General features: G+C 43.1%; 1 protein-coding gene across 4 annotated transcripts; it reads left to right on the top strand.

The window, feature by feature from the left end:
• The first annotated feature begins 6,926 nt into the window (after positions 1-6,926).
• On the top strand, positions 6,927-20,519 carry MLF1 (myeloid leukemia factor 1). 4 transcript variants are annotated; one of them, XM_072344767.1, is made up of 8 exons: positions 6,927-7,060; positions 10,892-11,054; positions 13,930-13,974; positions 15,314-15,403; positions 15,796-15,924; positions 16,972-17,131; positions 17,738-17,870; positions 18,751-20,519. In XM_072344767.1, the coding sequence occupies exons 1-8, from the start codon at positions 7,014-7,016 to the stop codon at positions 18,854-18,856; spliced, it is 873 nt and encodes a 290-aa protein (XP_072200868.1). In that variant the 5' UTR covers positions 6,927-7,013; the 3' UTR covers positions 18,857-20,519. The 4 variants fall into 4 exon arrangements, with proteins under 4 accessions (XP_072200868.1, XP_072200865.1, XP_072200867.1 ...); XM_072344764.1 differs by having other exon boundaries at positions 6,931-7,060; positions 15,317-15,403; XM_072344766.1 differs by lacking the exon at positions 13,930-13,974 and having other exon boundaries at positions 6,931-7,060; positions 15,317-15,403.
• The last annotated feature ends 51 nt before the right edge of the window (positions 20,520-20,570 follow it).

Raw genomic sequence — 20,570 nt, 5'->3', positions numbered from 1 at the left:
TCCTGTGTGTCTTTTATAGTAAACAAACCCTGATTGATCTCCATAGAGGGCACAGGATTAAATTCCTCTTTTTCACAGATTATGTTGGATAATTCTGGTAGATGCTACATCATTCTTATTTCATTTGCATCCCCCATAGATTATTAAGAGAATTCTACAAAACAGTCTAGGTGGGCAAGGCTTAGTGGTAGTAATGAGGTTTCTAACCAATCAATAACTACGTCTGTCCAGCAGGTCCATACTGAAGAACTGTGAGCAAGATCTGGAAGGAAAACGCGTTTAGATCGTCTGAGAAGAAAGGCTGAAGATAAAGAACTGTACTGAGGTATGCCAAACACAATTTGGACGCTGAACAAGTCACTGTCAAGTTGATTTCTATCACCTTCTGCCCCTGCTCCAACTCCTATCCTGAACATTCGTTATGCATACTTGACGTTTATGAAGTTGTTGGTGCTGGGAGAAGGCAGGACTGGGATTTTAACTAGATGTCGTCTGTTACAAATTAGCAAGTGTCCTATCCTTGTTAGGAACCTGCAAGCTCATACAACACAGATGTTTAAAGCTGTCTAAACCAAGTCTGTGATGCTCAAGTGTGTGATTAATGAAGGTAAGATTTCACTTGGAGTTTATTATCAATCTTAGCAGTGCCAGGTGTTGTATCTTGCAAGTGAGTTTGAATCATAGCATGGATCTCTTGTTGCATACAGTGAAGCTGGACGTTCCAACACCAACCCATGTGATGTCAGTGCCCTCCTGCAGGATTTGTTTGCAGTGAATGTCGGTGCTTTCCAAAGCTGAGCCCTACCAGAGAGGTGCTGGATCAGCACTCTGCCCTCAGAAGCTGCTGTTGCTGATTTTACAGCTTTAACCTTCAGCAAAAATAGGAGCTGTTGCACTGAGTTTGCTCCCATAAAGGTTGTGTAAGGCCAGTCTGTAGGGTTACAAGTGTAACTGTCTACTACAGCGCTCTTGATTGAAGTTGTATAAACTCTCTATTTCCTTATTTTGCTTTTACTTGAATAGCATCCTGTGATAAATTATTCATTTTCCTGTCAAAGGTAGACAGATATTTGAGCAGCAGAAATGAAGTATGGAAGAGGGAAGCAACATTACAAAGAAACTCGATTCTATACCCAGTGTTGCAAGACTAAACATCATTCTGAAAAACCTACCGCTTAAAATTACTTTACAAGCTTTGGACGTATTTTCAAAGGGTTGTGTTTAAGTACATGTGCACTCCATAAGCTCCACATGTGGGGCATTTTAGCTTGAGGAAAACATAAATGTATTACCTAATGGGATAGCCAGATACGATTTCTATTAAGTGCGTCATAACACAGACACGAAACTCATCTTAATGTGCTCAGATTAATCACCGTGGTCCTGCAATAATGCAGTGCTGTCTTTTAACCCACGTGTTTCCTGAGCCAGGGAAAAAAATCATACCTTCCTACAGCTACTCTGCTTTCTGAGCGTCTTCGCTTCTGAGGTTTTCCAATGTAAACCATTGCAATTTATGACTCTTGCCTATTAAGACTGTATTTCTTCTCGCCGTATTTTCCACTTTATTCCATCCTCCTGGTGAACGTGAATGGATTCCTGATTAGAAAGGGAAAGAAGCAGTTGTCTGTTAGCTACCCAACTAAACCTGGGACTGCTGGGTGCATTGTGTAGTCCTCAGAGACATCTGTGCTAAGGTTTTGTCATGCAGGACTTGTGGCAGTGTGTCTCAGATGCAATTGGTTGCAACACAGAGTTCCTCGTAATACTGAACTACCTTAAATCTGACTTAGACAAATCATGTGTAGGAGTGAAAAGATAATGCTGTAACTTGATCTATTCTGACTTCTGGTAGTCAGCAAAGACCTCTACCCCTAGAAATTACATTAGCAAACTCATTTCACTTAGCCTGCCGAACAGCCATCATCAATTAAAATCAAGCCAGGCTGATTTTGATTTGATAACTTTCAGGTAAAATGTTCACTAGCCCTTGAGTCATCCAGCATGTCCACAGCTATTTCTCTTTTAATGATGATAATTCCTTGAAAATCAGCTGTGTTTACTTTTAAACTGTGGTTACAGTATCTTAGAAAGGTTCTTGTAGCTCTGACAGCACTGCTGGCCAGGAGATCAAATTTTGCTACTTCTGCTTAAACCTTTCAGATATGAGCAGAACTGAGTGATCCTGAAGGCCGTTTTTCCATCAGTAACTCAAAACCAACCTTCCCTATGATCACAGTTTTCCATTTGTCATGTTACCAGAAGGAAGATATTTTTAGCAGAGATCCTTGAACTCTAGAAACCTGTTTTAGAAGAGATCAGCTCGAACCCAGGACTTAATCCACCTGTGCCACAAGGCTGCAGTGACTTCATATTGTAGCAGGAATTATAAGCAATGCTATAAGTAACAGTACAACAGAATTTAAGCTATTCACCATTTTAATTTTGACTTAGTTCTTCATTTGCTTTGTTTTTTCCTGATTGTTCCCTGCCCTCTTTGTCTTACTACTTTGGTGAGACCTAGAGAAAAAATAGAGGTGCCTGGGTCAGATTGTATGACACCAGGGAGCAGGACTTAGGCTCTGAGTCACTCTGGAATTGCCACTGCAGGACAAGATGTACCATGATACTTCACTCCTGCTGGAAGGAAACTGGAGTTGAAGCTCAGCCCAGAGAGGGGCAGAGGGAGTTCAGCCACACACAGCAGGACAGAACTGCATTTCACTGCTGGCTGGGCTCCCATCCAGCAAGGTGTGTGTGCTTTGCAAGCTGGAAATTATTGCTCTAGTGTGATTTAAACCCAGGTAAAAATGAAAATCACTACGTGGCTGTTGGTCTTGCTACTTTAGAAATGCAGGGTTTGTTACGACTGCTTGGCATAGTCTTACAGTGGTGACATGAGGAGCATCTCAGCCCCTTGGGCACATTTTGGAGTGCAGTACTCTGAAAACGCTGCAGCTTGAAGATGCTTTCTCATGCTTCTGAGCTGCTGCTGTGAGAGCCTCATTCCCACTAGATGTCTCTGCAGCCCCAGAGCAGCTGTCGCACGACCCACGGTGGCCATATAAATAAGAGTACACAAACTGTGTTTGCTACCTGCAGCTGCTGTTAGGGTAACCAGACAGAGCAGTTTGCCTCATCACTTGCTGGTGCCTTAGAATGTGTATGTTGTCAAACAAAAAATACCCATCAGACAGGTAAAATCCTCTGTATTTTGTGAATTCCCATGTGGGAAGGAGCAGTGTGTGCACCCCATCCCTTGCCAGCACAAAGCACTGACCTGGCTGGGCAGTGAGCACTGCTGGGAACACAGCACGGCTGTCCCCATCCTCTGGGCTGCCACTGCTCACATCTGCTGCCTGCAGTGGCTGCATCCTCCTTTACAGACCTGAAAGGAAGACAAACAAATCTCATTAATTGTTATTAGCAGAAAGCAAACACAGCCAACATGTGTAAACAAAAAGTCAGATTTGTTTCTGGATACCTTTTTGGTGAATTCCGGAGTGCTTTTCTGTAGGCTATAGGCGTATCGTTTCAGTTCATAGCAGTTACAGAGCAGGGCGACTCTGTGAATTGATGATACATTTAAATAAAATATTAATGTAAATGTTATTACATGTCTACCGCTGGTTGCTTGTAGTAGAATGATGCTTTTATCTGACACTTACCAACAATTTATAACAAACTGCCTTTGCAAAATACTCTGCATCAGGCTGACGTTAGGGATGGAATGCAATCAGTTTTTAACAACGCTATCAAAAGGCTTCCTCTAAAAATACACTCCAGCCTCTGGAAATGGCAGTGCATCTTTGAGCCCACCCATAAAAGGACTTAACTGTAAAGATGTAAGAAGTCAGGATTCCTCATTTATGCCAATACATTTTAAATTTAAATAGTAACTGCTGATCCTTACAAAACGGGCCGGGGATTGAGCTCTGATTGTCTGAGTCTTCTCAAATTACCTTCAACCTTGCTTCTGACATTGCTGGGCAGTGCAGGGCAGGCTGCAGCACAGAGCAGATCCGAGCCCCAAGTGATCTGCTGCCAGGCTTTTTCCAAAATAGTTCAGAAAAAGGACCTATTTCTAATATAACCTGCTGGTTCTCAATAGCTGGAAAAGCAGAGCTAACACTTTTTGGAAGTTAGGGGCTGCAGCAAATATAAGGAAGAAGTAATTGTGCAATAAAAGCTGCCATTCTTTCTTCAGAACTGATTAAAACCCTTCCTCGCTATTCCAAGTTGTGTTGCTTGTGAAGGCAGTCGGACACTGTGATCATTTCTGAACTGGATTAACTTGATGTTGTGATAACGTGCATTTAATAGCCTTGTTTTCTACGGGACTCGAAGTTCTCCTCATTCATCAGGTGCTGTGCGTGATGGCCATGGAGCCTATTTGAAACAAGTATTGTTTTTGAGCCAAGTCCTGAAATCAGTGATGAACACTCACGGAGAACAGGCAGCTTTTCGGGGGGAGTTCATTCATTGAAAAAAAAGGAGAATATATTTGATATGCCTCAGTTTTCAGCCTGGTAAACAAAACCAAGGACAGAAGAACAGGACACAAAATTAGGGCTAATTAAGACAAATGCAGTTTCACTGGATGAAAAATGGAACTCAGGAATTCATTGCTACAAGATGTAATTAACATCAAAAGCTCCGAAGCTGAAACAGGCTCATCGTTTACAAAGATGATGGAAGAAACAGCTCCAAAATAGGCCTCCAGCCTACCTGACACAACGTGAGGATCTCTCTTGCAGTCTAAATGATGCTCGCTGCCCAGACGACAGCGCACAAGCATTACTTATTAGCTCGTGCATTATTGATAGTCCTCTAATTTGTGTGCGACGGGAGGAAGTTGGTCTGCAGTAAGTTATAAATGGAAGCCCATCAACAACTTGCAGGAGTCGGTGATGGTCCTATACATAGCACAGCCCCACACATGCTCAGTTGGTGCCACAAAACCCGTTCCTCAGCCAGCAGCAGTTCAAAAACAGAGCTAGCAATGGGTTTCCACAGCAGGCTATGTAAAGTACTTCTTAATCTCCTTCAAAGAATGATAGCTCGTGAGGGTATCTCCTCATTAATTACGGAACACAAAGAGAGTCAGACTGTGTACATCAATGTTTGCTATCACAGTGGTAAGTATCTGTCTTTAATCCAGCCAGCAACACTGCAACGCTGCCCTTTGCTGTGCAGTCCGCACACAGGTTCTGGTTTGCATTCCCACAAACCAGTCGCTGGTTGGCACTTTGCCTATTTAGACGTGTATGCAGTAATGCAATTTTCACCTCCAAGTGCTAAGCACACCCCCTGGTCAGACATAACCCCTGTACAAAAACAGGAGCTGATGGCTGCATGGATAGAGTCAAATACTTCTGTATTTCCCACAAATTGCACACATAGTTTAGCGTACCTCACACAACTCTGCAATGCTAAATACGTTGATCACAATCAGGATCTTCTTTTCAGCCTCTCTGTAATTGATCTGTACTCTGGATGGAAGAGAAAGCAGAAGCCAAAGTGAAACAGCTGCAGAAAGAGCAGGTAAGACAAACAGAAGTGTGAGTGGGGAATGTTTGGGGCAGGAACCTAAGCAAACACCCATGGAACCGAGAGGGAGCAGGGAATTATAAACACCGACTCAACGTCAATATGGCAAAATGACCTTTTGTTCTGGATGAATCTGTTCAACAAAGCTCTGAAGTTTGAATCAGATTTAAATAGTCATATCACCAAAATGAATAAGAATTAAGAAGGTAAATTAATTCCTAAGGGAAATCACTGTAGATCTCATTAGCTCAGGAACAAGATACCTTAAAACTTTTAATTAAAGCTAATATTTACTGCAAATGAATAAGAGTTGGCAGGTTTCAGCAGAAACCATAATCTCATTTATGCAAAGTTTTCTTGTATTAAGGCAGACATCATTAATCTCATTGGAGATGCCCTCCAGACTGACAGTGCTGTAGCACGGAGGTGATTTCTTACAGAAGTCTTTTTATCTACACAAAAGAAACGTAACTCAAGCAGACACAAACTGTAAGAAGGCCTGAGCAATTAGAGGTATCGCTGTGCGAGCAGAGCAGACTGGATGGTGTTGGTGAGCCCCTCGTAATGAGCTCGTGTCTAACAGGGCAGAGAAATGAGCACTAACTGGGACTGGTTTTGCTTCGTTACCTGCACAGAAATCCGACGGTGGGGCTGGTCTGACTCGGAAAGAAATCTCGCCTTCTGCAGTCTGACTCCATAGGAAGTTCAGCGAGGAGCTGCAGGTGAACGATGTGCGCCCAGCGCTGCTGGAAGGCACCGTGTTCCTCTTTGCCATTGCACTAGGTGATGGGCTTGTTATTGCAAGGCGGAATCCATGCAAAGGCTGCACTGCGTACACTGAGCTCGGGGTCTGTATTGTGCTCAGAAACAGCAATGAACAGTGACAAAATACACATATTTGGATAGGGTTTGGTGGCAAACTGCAAACAGGTTAACCGCGTGCTGGTCGTGTTCATGCCAACTTGCTGCTTTGCAGTATGTAACGAATACTCAACGTAGCACAGCATGGCACGGATGCTGACGGCTATATATGAACCACATATATATATATATATATATATATATATATATGAACCACACGATACATACGGAACTAGAACAGGCTGGCTGCCCCAGCGCCGCCTGGTAACGGCGGGACTTTATTGTACTGCCATCTAGTGGGAGAAACGTGACTCCATTCCCAGGAGCCGACCTCCGGGTCCCCCCGCACCCCGCGCTCCCGCACCCCGCCTCGGCCGCGCGCTCCCGGCCTGCAGCAGCTCCGCGCGCGCTCCCGCCGCCCGCAGCCCCGAACCTTCTGGAGCGGGACCGCGCGCAACCATCGGTTGCCACGGCAGCGGTAGCCCCGCCCCGCCGAACCGTCGCGGCCAATAGCGGCGCTGGGACGCGTCACGTGGGAGAGCGGGCGCCGCGGTGAGGGAGCGGCGGGGCGGTGGGCGCTCACAGGGCGCGGGGCCGCAGCCATGTTCGGGGCGCTGGGGCGATGCTTCGAGGAGGACCCGTTCTTCCGGTGAGCGGGGACGGCGGCCTCGGGGGTGTCGGGGAGGGGGGCGAGATTCGCTCCGCCACACCCGGTGCGTGTTTGAGGGTCGTAATGTGGGGGACGGACGGGGCGAGAGGAGAGCGGTTAAAGGCCGGGCCGGGCTACAGCTCCTGTTGGGCCGGGCTGTTAACTTGTGGCGTCCTGCGGGCCCGAGCTGGGTGGCAATGAGGTGACAGCAGCACCGTCTGTCCTGGGCTCTGAATGGCGGCGGTGGGTTTGTGTTGTAGTTTTGAACGGAGGCGTTTTAAACACGGGCAGCCCTGGTTCGGGGTTCGTGGGCTTCTCGAGATGTCTGTATTTAACCGTGGGCTGTTCCTGAGCTGCTGTCAGTGCGGGTATTAAAGGCAGCTCCGGGTGTTCTGTGATAAAAAGCCTGTGTGAGGTGTGTTAGTGCCAGAATATGTATATATAAAGCTATTGTAGTGTGTGATGCTTGCCGGGTGGGGCTTAATCACTAGTAAAGTAATAGAGCTGGGTGGACGAGGAAGGGTAACGCTGGGCCCTGTGAGGTGGGTTTGTTGACTGCATCCCATAGTTACGGGCTGGCTGAGCTCAGGCTGTGCCCCTTAAAGGGAACCAGCTCAGCTGCAGCAGCACCTTCCTGGCACTGGGTAGGACACAAGTTTGCAGTCACGGCAACTCATACCTCATGGGCAGGATACACCTGCTAAAGGGCACGCGGGTGCTCTGATGGAATGGGAAGAGCAATGGAAATTGCAAATTACAACAAATGAGACAACGTGCTTTTGTGATCCTCTGAAATGGCAATTTCCTTCTTGTTCATTCGGTTCAGTTGTTTTATTGTAGTTGCTTTAAACGTCCTGATGAGGGTTAAAATTGGAGGAAAGTAGATGGCAGGAGACAGAGGAAGGGAGTGTGTGTGAAAGAGATAAGATATTGATAGTGAGATTCATTTCCTTGGCACCATCCTCATCGATCTGCTTTACATATAGTTAAGGAAATGAGTTTATTACCTCAGATAAGACGAGCTTCCAAGGTAGTGTAATAATAGGCTTCAGCTGCCTCACAAGGAGAGGTTTTGACTGCTGGTCTGGAAATAGTGTCTGAGAGGGAACATCTCCATCTGGAGCAGCTGTCCTGAAAGTGCCCAGCAGCGTCCCAGGCCCTGCAGGGTTGTGCCTGATGGCTCAGACAGGTGCAGGAGCTGCAGCTCTCCTGCCAAGTGGGTTTAAGTGTATTTAACTTACCAGCGCTCAGCCTTTGTCTTATTGCTCAAGGGCTTCAGGCTGCTTCTGCAACTTCAGTCCCATGTACCACCCTAATTATAATATAAATATATACATATATTGCATGCAGAGTCCAGTTTTCAGAAATCCAAAGCGAGTTTATTGCTTTAGGATACTGAATTTCAGCCGAATAGGGGCATACACTGATGTAAGAAGCAGCAGTTGTACTTTTCAGCTGAAGGGTGCCATAAGAAACGTGGATCCTTTAATGCTGGAGCCTCGGCCTGAGCCACTGAAGAGCTTACCCAGCGAGATGCATCTTGGAGAAATGCTCTCTAGTGCATGTGTAGCAGCACCCACTGCTGCATTGTTACCATGTATTTCTTCATAGCAGCATGCTTAGGTGAGACATTGGTGCCCTCAGAGGCTCCACTTTTGGTTCCCTTTGTTGATCCCTTCAGATGCCCGAATGCCAAGTGAAGGTCAGGGGATATTTGTGACAGCCAAAAGTGCAGGTTCTGTGACTGCAGTCATGCAGTGACGAATACACCAATCAGTTCTGTTCTGCATTTAATTTGGGAGTTAAATGTATGGTGCTTAACGTGTGAAGGGCGCAGATTCAGTGTGTGAAATCCTTACAGAACTAACTTCCTTTTCCACCATCACTTCTATAGCGGAGCTGTGCAAAGTGTGCACAAGTCGTGTCAGTCTCATCAGAAGTTTCTTTCCTTTCTCCCTGAAGAATTCAGTTTGAATACCAGGTGACCAGTGGTAACTAAACAAGGTTCCTCTATACCTGATGCTGTTGTAGAGTGTGATTGGAACCAAGGACTGAAGATCTTGTATCCTCTGGTAGAGTTTGAGTTCAGGTCATCAGAGACATCAAGAGGATACATTTGATCCTTTTAGAAGCTTTAGCTTGTAGGGAGATTCCCTGCTGACTTAGCATTGATTGTGCCCAACTTCTGTATGCTTGTTGGAATACAGTTCATCCATCTTTGTCCTAGTAACCACACCAATCTGGGTTTGTGGTGTAGAGATTGTGTGGAAATATGCCCACCCTGTGATAGGGCCTGCGTGCTTCCCTCATCTTGGCCTGCACAGTGACCTGTTTGCATCTGTTCTTCATCCTGTGAGCAGCAAGCTAGCTGTATGCAAGCTGCTTATCGCGTTGGGATTGAAGTTAAAGCTGGCAGTCATGTGAGAGGGGTAGATTAGGGCCTACTTACAGCAGTGGAAAAACTGCTCCTCTGGAACTGTAATGGTCTGCCTGCTCTGGAGTGAACTACATGCACAGCTAAAGGGATAGTGTTGCATTACGAATCTTGTTTGCAAATATATTAGTTTTGCATTTCAAATTGAATCTCTGTTAATAATTTTTTTTCTAACTTAAAAAGAAAAATGAAATTAGATGCTGCTTTGTGCTAAGAGGAGTCTGCAGAGGGCAAAGAGTTGCCAGGCGGTGATGTGTGTGGGATGGGAGGTGCAGGGTGGGCAGCAGGAAGGAGCTTCAGGAGCTGATAGTTACTGGAGAGTTGGAGGAACAGCCTGGAACGTTGCTGTGTCACAGCAGAGTCCTGGGGAGAAGGAGGGCGTGAGACTGCTGGGAAATGCCAGGAAATTGGTAGGAAGGGAGATGAGGTGCTACAGAGTCTAAGTAAACATAGCTGGGAAGTGACTGGTGATGTTAATAAAGAGGCTTTCAGTGGAACAGCAAAGGGGAAAATTAGGCTGGATATGAAGGGAGGAAATGAAATGTTTTCTATATGAAGTAGTCATTTCTAGTGTTTGGGCCAGAGGCAGCAGTGCAATCCATGTAACATCATTAGTCATAATATCTTACGTTTTACTCCTTTTCTGGACTCTGTTTGAACTTTCCAGTTCTTGGCCAAATGAAAGAAAGCAAAGAATTAAGTAATAAGAGAGCAACACTAGCAGTGTCTTACCTGCATGCCAAGCCAAGCACTGAAATTACTTGGTGGGGTTCTGTAGACTTTTGCAGACAGATGTTGAGTGGTTAGAAAGCAGAGAGGAGCAGGGAGACTAACAGGAAAGCAAAGAGATGGTAAGAGTTGTTCCAAAGTGGTGAAAAGGGATGTGAGAATGTAATTTGTGAAGGGGGAGGAGTGGGGAGGCAAAAAGGAGCAATGGTGGGTGAGTAAAATAAAGGTGGTGGAGTTGGCTTGACTTTGGAGCACTGGGTTTGCTTTTAAGGAGTGGGCCAGGAAGGATGGAAAGTGATATTCTTTTACCTGCAGCCCCTGATATTTAAATATTAATAAGTGATAAAGTATAGGTTGGTTCTGTAGCTCTGTGCAGATAGAAAGCCAAACATGGACGCCAATGATGGAATGTTTAGAGCTGCAGGATGGACAGACACTCAGGAACACAGGAGAGCAAGGGAGGCATCTGAGAAGAACTAAAGCACCCAACCAGAGAGGTGGGAAGAAGGAATAGAAGGGTAAAAATTATTGCACAGCTGGGTCCCGTAAAATAAGGAATATAGATGGAGAACCATCTAGAATGATTTTAAAAAGGGATTTAAAAATGTCAGAGCTATTTTACCGCAGTTGGAATAACCCCGTGACTCTGTGTGGGACGTCTCTTTCAGCGATCCTTTTGCCGCACACCATGAACACATGCGGCAGATGATGAGGAGCTTTTCTGATCCTTTTGGCCGAGATCCATTTCTCAGTATAACAGATGGCAGGGAGAGAACAGTGGATCGAAGGGCACGCCAGGATTCTCAGGTTGCTCTGAGAGGAAATCACAGAGTAAGTCATTCCTTAATCTCCGCGGGCTGCTACACACAATGCACATTTACTGGTAATAGAGCTGGCTTCGTGTTCCCATTGCTGCTGAATTGGTCCAGTGCAAATGGAGCCTGGCTCAACTCCTTGGTCAGCTTGTTTCGTAACAGTGAGATGTGAATCTCTCTGCTCCTCAATGGGTCATTGTTTAAGTGTTCATTGCTTGACACTGACAAACACATTGTGCTTTTGGTTCTAACAAACAAATGTTCATGTTGTTAAACACTGAATATACACTATTTAATGAAATGAACAAGAAGTACAAATATTTATCAAATGTTTATTGAAGCAAGCATTATTAAATATTGCTACTGCAGGAAGGCTTTAGAAGTGTCCATAGGCAGAGCCTTCTCTGGACATTGTTAAAATTGGGTTTAAGTAAATGTGGTGTTTCAGCCACTTGGTAGAACCTACACGGGTACGTTAAGCCCTGTTTCAGTGTCTCTGGTGTGGGTAAGGCTTCACGTTCTGTACTTGGTCTGATTCCTAATAGGTTTCCTCTAGATATGCGGGTATCCTAATTAAAGAGTAGGGACGTTTCATGGAGCCTGCTGCTTCTTTAAGCTACCATCTGCAAATGAGAAGTCGGTAACAATCTGTTTTACATGAAATACCTTTACAGCAGGCTGGGCATGCAGGGCAAATAAAGCTTTTGCTTCTGCAGCTAAATCTTATCTGTGTTTAGAAAGGATGTACATCTGTTGGTTCCTTTCCCTCCACCAGGTTTAATACTTTGAACAGTCTCCTGCTATAATGTAGAGTGTTTGATTCCAAAAAGCAGTTGGAACATATTACAAGGAGTTGTGGGACTTAGCTGGAGTTGGTTGTTGTTATTCAAACCTAGACATTAAGAGCTTGATAAGCACAGCTGAGTGTCGCCTGTGTGTCAAAAGGGTAACTGCCAGATTCCTTCCCCTGTGCTCATACAGGGCCAGTTAGTTTCAGATATAGATGTTGTTGGATCTAACTAGAGCATGATCTTTTAGTCTGCTGAGTCTGATTCTTAGGCCTTAGTTCAAGAGGTGCTGGAAAGCAGCAGGTCTTTTCTCCTTAATATTTTAGGGCATTTTATGCCTTATTCTTGGCAACGAGGCAATAAGGCAAAGAATACTTTTATCTGTGGTTACAAAGGGAGTTAAAGGTACAGTAGCACTGTGTTGTTTTGATAAGCATGAAAGAATTCCACACGTGCAAAAATGTTTTCAGTATCTTTTAATGTGCCTCATCTTTCACCCGAGAGGTGTAAGATGTCACAGAAAACTCCACACTGATTACTTGATGCTTTTATTGGCATTTCTTCAGAAATGATTCCAACACTTACGAATAAATAAATTGATGTTTATATGGGGGAAAAATGGATGTCTTTACTGCCATGAAAAGTATGCTTTGTTGCAATTACTCCTACGGATTCCCTCAGGTAAATTGTAGGTGCCAAAAGCTGCCTTGCAAAAGGTGCATCATTTATTGTTACAACTTAGCGTGCATCAGTAGCTTTGACTGCATCATTCACACTTGAATTCATTTCTCAGATGGGTTTCCAATGTTAGTACTTAGTCACTTGGAGAGAGAGAAGAAAGGGAGCTGAGCAGGAGGAATGGGTGGGAGCATCTTAAGAGACCTTGCCTTGTACTTCTGTGACAGCCTTAATGTGATGGGGAGCTGCGGTTCAACAGACACTTGGTCGGAAGGACATTTCATTGTCATACATGATATTGGGTGACTGACAGCTTTTAGTAGGCATGGTAAAATAAAGACTTCATTAACTTGTTATGCCTACTAACTTTATTTCTGAGGGTATCCTCTTACACTCGATACCATCACACTGTTTTTTGTCACTACAGTGAAGAACCACAGTCTATAAGAGTTGATAAAGTTATTCAGGAACCAGATAATTCTTTGCTTCTGTACTTAAAGCTCGCATAAGGTGTCTGGTGCTTCATCTAACCTTTCTTTAGGTAAGCTTTTATGTAACTCTCCAACCTTAGCTTCCTAGAAACACAGATTTGTTTTCCAGCATTTAATTACCCTGTCGTATAGGGTTATTCAATATCAGCTGGCCAAACAGGAACTGTGTTGGTGTTTATAGCTACATCTATTTATACAACTGCAGAAGAATATAGCTTGCTGAAGGGGGGGATTTGTCTTTGGGTGCCTCTGCGTATGATGATAGATTGACTTAGATCTTCTTTGCGTTGACCTTTGAAACTGCTGACAAATTACTCTTCATTTTGTTGCAAGGGATGTATGGATATTTTAGAGAAACCTGGTATATTTATATCAATCTCTTAACGCACAAAGAGCTCTTGTGAACAGGTCAGCTGCATCATTTAGAATTTTAGTGCTTAAAAAATGGCCAGCCTTCTGAAATTTAATTACATAAATTTACATGAAGCAGGGCTGTTGATTTGTTGTTTTTAATCAACTTCCAATGATGGGGTTCTATTGCGTGAGCAGAATGAAGTGTTCCCAGAGAAGTGGGTGACATCTGAATTGCTGCACCTTATCTTCAATAATTTCAGCACACAGACCATACCAGCCCCTCCACTTCTAGCTTTAAGGTCTTCTAGTACCTGCATGTGAATGTGACTTGGAAAGCAGTAGCTATCATGACATTTAAACTACAATTAGTCTTAAATATTTTGCTGCTGTACACCCAGGTTGCTTCGTATTTTGGTGTTGTAGCACACTACAAGTTCTCAAGGACTTCTGGGATGACCGTCTTTGTTTGATCAGGAGTGTTTTAATATCACATGCTGTATATGATGGTGCAGTAGGTATTTCTGCTGTGTCCCACAGTAGATACAATAACTAAAAGATGTGAATCCTCTTTTTTTTCTAGGCAATGAGCTTTTCCCTCATGCCCTTTTCAGGCTTCGGTAGAGTGGTTAGTATCACAGGAAACACAATCTGAGTAGCTATTGCTAAATGTGCGTACTGTCTGCATAACCAAAGCATGGGCAAAGGCTAGTTTTGGTGTGCGTGCAACCTACTCTTGTTGGTATTGGCTGTTTATTTATTGCAGATCTTCAATGTTTAGATATATAGTTATTTAAATTAGCACCTTTGAATCTGATGATGCACATATCCATTAGTTGGAGGAATGTGGGCTTTGTGCCCCCATAATAAGTATGTTTGCATTTCATAGCACCTTGTAATGCTAAGGGCCTGCTGCGTGCAGCCCTGCAGCCTGCCTTTCCTTCCCAGCTCTACAGCTTCTTGCTGGAACTGAAAAACCCCTGTGCTGTGTTTGCACCTGATTAGCACACTCCAACCAGAGCTGCTGGTGTCAGAAAGCAGGCAGCCCAGCAGGAAGCTTGAGCAGCTCCCAAGTGAAAGTTCACAGGAGGAGGGAGAAGGCATGGTGAAAATCATCCCCACCTGCTGTGCTGGAGAGGAGCCCAGAGGAGGATGCTCATTTGGGACTGTGCTGCCAACTTCCCAGATGGCCACTTAGGATAGTTGATTCTTTCTCTACTATGTTTTTCTGTCTCTCTCTTTGGTATTTTTAGGCTTGTTTTCCACCAAACGTAGCTTTCATCTGTACAGTCAGTATATGCCATCAGTTACAAGCTGTACTAATAAAATTCTGCATGTAAACCTGGCTTAATGTTGCTTATGTAATACTGGATCTTCCGCTTACGTAAAAATAATGAATGCTTTATGGGACATATCTGTTGCATGGGGTTATTAAGCTGCCATTAGAATCTTAAGTTATGATTCCATGGCTTTCCCTGGTTGCCCTTGTATTACTGGAAAAACCACTTTCTTCTGCTGAGGAACAGCTGTGCCACCTGAGATGGGTTTGCAGGCTGGTTTCATATGCATTGAGGGATTTGCATGACAAAGATAATTTGATCTTCAACAGATAGGTAAAGTAGGGAGGGTCATACATTACTTCTAAGTACAGAAACTAGTCAGGTTAATGTAAAACTAACAGTAGTTTGTGCAAAGTGGCCTCAATATGAGCTTACTCTGACACTTGAGTGTTTGGAATCTTTTACTTCTGTCTTTCCAGTATCTCCAACTTAACAGTCAGATTCCTCGTGCTAGCTTTCAGTTTTTCATGCAAAATGATGAATTTTGGCTTGTCTGTGGCTATGGATTGCAGGCTCTGAAAGCCCTGTTGATGTTTTGATTTGTGTGAAAAGTAAATGCATGTCAAAATCCAGCCTCTAATTGTAGAATTAGCTATCTTTGTTTTAATTTGAACTGTTTTCTTTTAGCAGGATGCAGATTTTGGGGATCCCTTTATTGCGATGGACAGAATGATGTCAAATATGAGAAACAGCATGCTGGAGATGCAAAGAAAATTTGTAAGTGTATTTTGAAACTTGGTTGGAGAATCACAGTTGTTTGCCAGGAAAATGATTACAACTTTATGCAACTTGTTACACACTGTATGTGGGAGGACTGGTCTTAGAGGTTATCTGTTCACCACTAAACTAAGCTGTGCCAGACAAGCTTTGGAGCCCATACTTCCTGTGCCATGCTCCCTGGTGTTGGCAGACCTGTGCCCAAGATAATGCCAAGACAACAGTGAGGGCCTGTCTTGTGCTGGGGGCTGCTCTCAGCAGCCCATGGCTATGGTGACAGGGCTGAGGGTTAATTTTTCAGAGGGCTATTTGTTTTCTCACTGATAATTATAGAATGTAAGAAGTGTATTATCCACAGACCTTAATTTAAGAGAAGTCTGCGTTGTTTGCAGGATGACCTGTCTGTCCATCCAGATGCACACACCTTCAGCTCCTCCTCTGTGATGACATATTCCAAAGTAGGAGATGAACCTCCCAAAGTCTTCCAAGCTTCAGCTCAGACACGCACAGCTCCGGGAGGTGTAAGTAGGCCTGAGATGCAGCAAAAAGGTGGTATGTAATTATTGGAGTGCAGGATCCTCTATAGCCAAACCCCAGGTTTCTCTAGTTCGTTCTACTGCAGGCAGTTACTCTTATAATTTAGAAAAATACATGTCTGTTTAATGCTGTTGTTCAGTAAAGATGCTTTATGCGAATGTGCTGTTTTCTTCCTTGTCATTTGTGCTTCTCTTAAGTATACCACCTAAACAAACAGCAGGGCTATCAAAAGCTGGAAGAATTGAGTGCTAAACAGCTGATTTCCCATGGTGGTCTCCAGTGTGTTTCTCTTTGTTGTAATTAATTCATCTTATGTGCATTTAAAAATCTGTCTATAGTAGAAGATAACAAAAGGCAGCCTATTCGTGTAGGGCATGGCTTCAGATCCTGCCCTTTCCTCAAGTACTTCTAAATGCTTACGTAGTGCTTCAAATGAAGATGCCCTTTCATTGACTCGGTTGCAGCTGTTGCATCTAATTCTGCTAAGAAATCTCAATTTAATTTGAACCCTGAAGCAAGGTTCATGAAAGACTATATGTGAGCAGTAAAGGCTGTTCAGCATGTTTGGCTGTGGGATGTGCTCATGCTCAAGCAGACACTCAGTTATCAAAAAGCTTCTAATAATATCCTTATGAACACAGTGATAAGTGGTTGCCTGGGTCAACATGCCAGCCTAGTAATTAGTTGTCCCTTCATGCTGGGAGTATTGGCATCAGCTATTATTCATCCTGTTGTCAAGGAGAGTGTTGAAGACGTGTCTGTGTGCAGTATATTTAGACTGGACTTTTTTCCCAACAGTTAATATCCAGCGTGTGTGTTACTTATGCAGCTTTAGATATTCTTGTTTAATCTGTGTTGGCAGGAAGAAAATAGACTTGATCTGTGCTGTCTGTTCAGCCAATGTAAGAAATGAGACAGTTGGAAAAGCACGTCACACCTAACTTTCAAAAAGGGAGAAGAAAAGTCATATTTTTTTTAACCTCCTTTTTTGTTGTTTTTCAAATGATGTTGTTTTCTCCCCTTTTTTACAGGTTAAGGAAACAAGAAAAGCACTCAAGGATTCAGAAAGTGGAGTGGAAAAAATGGCTATTGGTCATCACATTCATGATCGTGCCCACGTCATAAAAAAGTCAAAGAACAGGAAGACTGGTGATGAAGAGATGAACCAAGAATTCATCAACTTGGATGAAAGTATGTCGCTTTGTGCACTTCTGATGTGTTCAATGCAAATGTTTCCCATACCAGTTCTGAAGGTCTAGCTTGAAAACCATAAAAACTTGAAATCCTTTTTGTAAGTCTCAGAAAGTGCTAAGCCTGCAAGTCAGGGCTTTTTTTAGTCAATAAAGATCTAGATGTGTGAGGTTAAAGTAACCAGTTAAATGTTGTGTTATACAAGCAAATGGTACCAATTGTTACATTTATTTGTATTTGAAGGTACTTCAAGTGTTTTGAACAAGTATTTAACAGGGTGTTACTATTTTCTGTGTATTATATGGCTATCCTGTTTATGTCAGTAATAAAAAATATGCATTTAAAAGATGTAAAAACATGTGCCTGTTTTAACCACACAGCACACTGACTTTTTTCTTTAATCTTTTGAACTTAAGCCCACCTGTGACAAGCTTCAGTTGTCTCCTGCAGATACCATAGAGATGGTTTGCAGGTTATGTATAGACTCACAGGCCACGAGTCTAAAAGAACACTGTTCAAAACCTTGATTTTCATTGAATGGGTTTTGTTTTTTCCTGTTCTGTTTGCATCTATTTAAAACAAAAGGGAACTTCCACTCTTTTCCAGGTGAGGCTCAGTCTTTTGATGAGGAGTGGCAGAAAGAGATTTCCAAGTTCAGGCCATCGAGAAGCAGGTGCAATTTAGATGCTCCGAAATACAGCAGCATTCAGCACACACGTAAGGAAGATGGACTTGGAAGGTAAAAACAGTTTTGTATTATGGAAATGTTAGCAACAGAGTAAAAATACAGTTCTGAAGTAACAAGTAATCTGTTCATGAACAAACTATGCTTACTGACAGTGCAGGGAGAAATAGCCTGTTTTACTCCTATAATGAATAATAGGGCAGTATTTTAGGAACTAAACTTTGAAGAAGTCCTTATTTTGATTGTGCAAATTACTTTGCAACTGAATAGGCAAAACTGTTAGGAGTGTTTGGTTTTTGTCGTAGAGGTGCATGCCAGTGCTCTCAGCTTAATTACATGTAATGTTAACACTCTCTTCTCTCCGTAATGTAACAGGATTAGTTGTGTTAAGATAAAATGCTTAAGGGCGGCTCAGTTTATCTACTCTCTTTAGTAAAAAGAAAAGCACGCTTCTCTCTTCTGAGTTGAATTTCAAATGAGACTTCCTCTAATCAGAAAAGTTTGCATAGAGGTGTGCACTTCATTTTTGAGCTCAGCAGCCAGCCCTGCATAGCTTGCTTTCCACCAGGCATTTTTCCCCTCATCTCCTGGAGTTCATTTCAGTAGAAGATGCGATGCCTTTACAGGTTGCAGAAGGGAAATACTCCTCTTAGTTAGATGACACAGCACTCTCCCTCTGGCACCTCTTCAGTCCCACAAGTTTACTACATAGGCAAGTTTACCATCAAGTTCCTTTTTCAAACTAAGGCGTTTTGTTCTTTTCATCAACTGTGCAAGGGGAGGAAGCAGTTCAGATTCATGGTAGCTCTCTGGAAGGAAGGTGAAATCAATTTTACAAACGAAATAACTATGCCTCCACATGAGTAATGAAAGCCATGCGTATTTCCCTATCCCTGCATCATTTGATGATTGTTACTTTTGGTTTTTGTTTCAGAGAGAAACCACTCGCATCTGCGGGCTTCAGGGGACCCAGAGTTTCCATGGAGAATGACCTCAGTGTGAAAGGAACACACGTGCCCATCAAAAGCAGCAAAAAATAGTCCATTTGGAGGGAGTTGGTTCAGAAAAAAACGATGGTGCTGCACTGCTTATGTCAATATAAGTATACAACGTACATATGACCAATCTGTCTTTTGTTTTAGTGTTAGTGTGCCTTGCTACTCTAATCCTTGGACTACTGAATGTTGTATAAACCTTCAGATCCTGGGCTAAGCCACTTTAAAAAGAAAGACAAGAAACAAGCAAAAAAAGAAAAAGTAACAAAAAAAACCCCTGTCCACTTAAAAGCACTTTAATGGTTTATCACCGATTCTGATGAAAAAGGATTGCTTTGGGTAGCAAATCTTCTTTTCCAGCACAGTTGCACCATTCTCAGACTCTTTATTAATGATGATCACCTTTTCCCCTCACACTGTATAGTTTGCACAGAAAGTAAATTCTCCTCCTACTCTGTATGGCCACAATTATTTGTTTTGGTGATGAAGCAGTCCATAGGAATTACAGTGCGCTGAAGGCATATATGGATTGAAAATCATACTGTAAATTGGTAGAGAATTCCCAGATTCATCCTGATTTTAAAATGAAGAAGAGTGAGGGGAATATTAAAATAGCAAATACTTCTTTACATTTTAGTTTATTGGCATTCTTACAAGTTGTGCTTGCATCTCTCATTCTCTGTCCCCAGGCTGTTATTCTCGTGTTTCTGATCCTTTGTTTCTTTTGGAGGTGGTGGATTATTTTTCATTCCTGAAGATTCTCTGTAGTATTTTTCAATTATCCTATGATCATACTCAGATGTAACTACCGCTTCTTCATCGGGAAGGTGTGGGAGAAATGGTTCAGCAGGCAGCAGTTTAACTGGGTAATGTCTGCACCATTTCTTCTATGGCAGAAAGCTAAATTATCCCTCTGTACAGGAAGCCATTTGCTGCCTCAGCTGAGGTGAGCTCTGTTATGCTTCCTGCCCTGCTTAGTAGAGGTTGAAGGATCCTGAAGTCTAACACTTGGTTTCCCTTGTTGCTTTATCATTATTGTTTGGTGGAGGAGTCTGTTGTTCATAAGGAAAGCAATCTGTGACTGAGAACTGGAAACGTCTTTGTGTTACAGCTGTTTGTGTGCTGTCTTACTCAGAACTGAGCTCATGTTGTAGAGGAAATCATTGCTGTGGACTGTAGCATATATGCCATAGTGTAAATGCGACAAACTGAAGGCAGAGACAGCAGAGCCTTCAAAAAAAGACACTATTTGTATGATCAAACTAAGTTTAACATTCATACAACTAAAAAGGAAATAAGCTGTAAGTTTAATCTGAGGAATCTACAGAAAGGTGATGAAGGTGTGAAAACACCCCAAACCTGCAGGGCAGTTGTCACTGACATTGCAGAGGTTTCCCAGTGATAAACAGCAGACATTGCCATGCTGGCACTCGGGCAGAAATGTTGGATTTGAGGGCTGCTCTAATTCAATGAGCATTTGTCTGTCCATCGTCTGACCGCTTACATTCGTGCCTGTGCTCCTGGGATGGGTGAACGTAGACTGAGAGAACAGCACTGGTTGTAATAATTATGGTGGGGAGAGGCAAACGTGACGGCTCACTTTGTTACACACAGCAACGTGGAAATGTTACGCGAGAAATGGTTTCACACAGGAACACCTGGAACTTTGATTCTTTAATAAAGAGCTATTTATTATTTACGCTTATAAGGTGTTTGGATTACTGAACCTATCTGTGCTTCACTTAGTTTAGGGTTTCTT

Source organism: Excalfactoria chinensis, chromosome 9, assembly GCF_039878825.1.
Source record: "Excalfactoria chinensis isolate bCotChi1 chromosome 9, bCotChi1.hap2, whole genome shotgun sequence".
Lineage (NCBI taxonomy): Eukaryota > Metazoa > Chordata > Aves > Galliformes > Phasianidae > Excalfactoria > Excalfactoria chinensis.
The sequence above is the reverse complement of the archived record's forward strand: the minus strand, read 5'-3'. Positions and strand labels throughout refer to the sequence as shown.

Excerpts from the sequence above, each read along its gene's own strand:
- MLF1 (XM_072344767.1), top strand. The coding sequence starts at position 7,014 with ATGTTCGGGGCGCTGGGGCGATGCTTCGAGGAGGACCCGTTCTTCCG. Across the intron at positions 11,055-13,929 it reads CTCTGAGAGGAAATCACAGA|GCAATGAGCTTTTCCCTCAT; the intron begins GTAAGTCATTCC and ends TTTTTTTTCTAG. Across the intron at positions 15,925-16,971 it reads CACGCACAGCTCCGGGAGGT|GTTAAGGAAACAAGAAAAGC; the intron begins GTAAGTAGGCCT and ends CCTTTTTTACAG.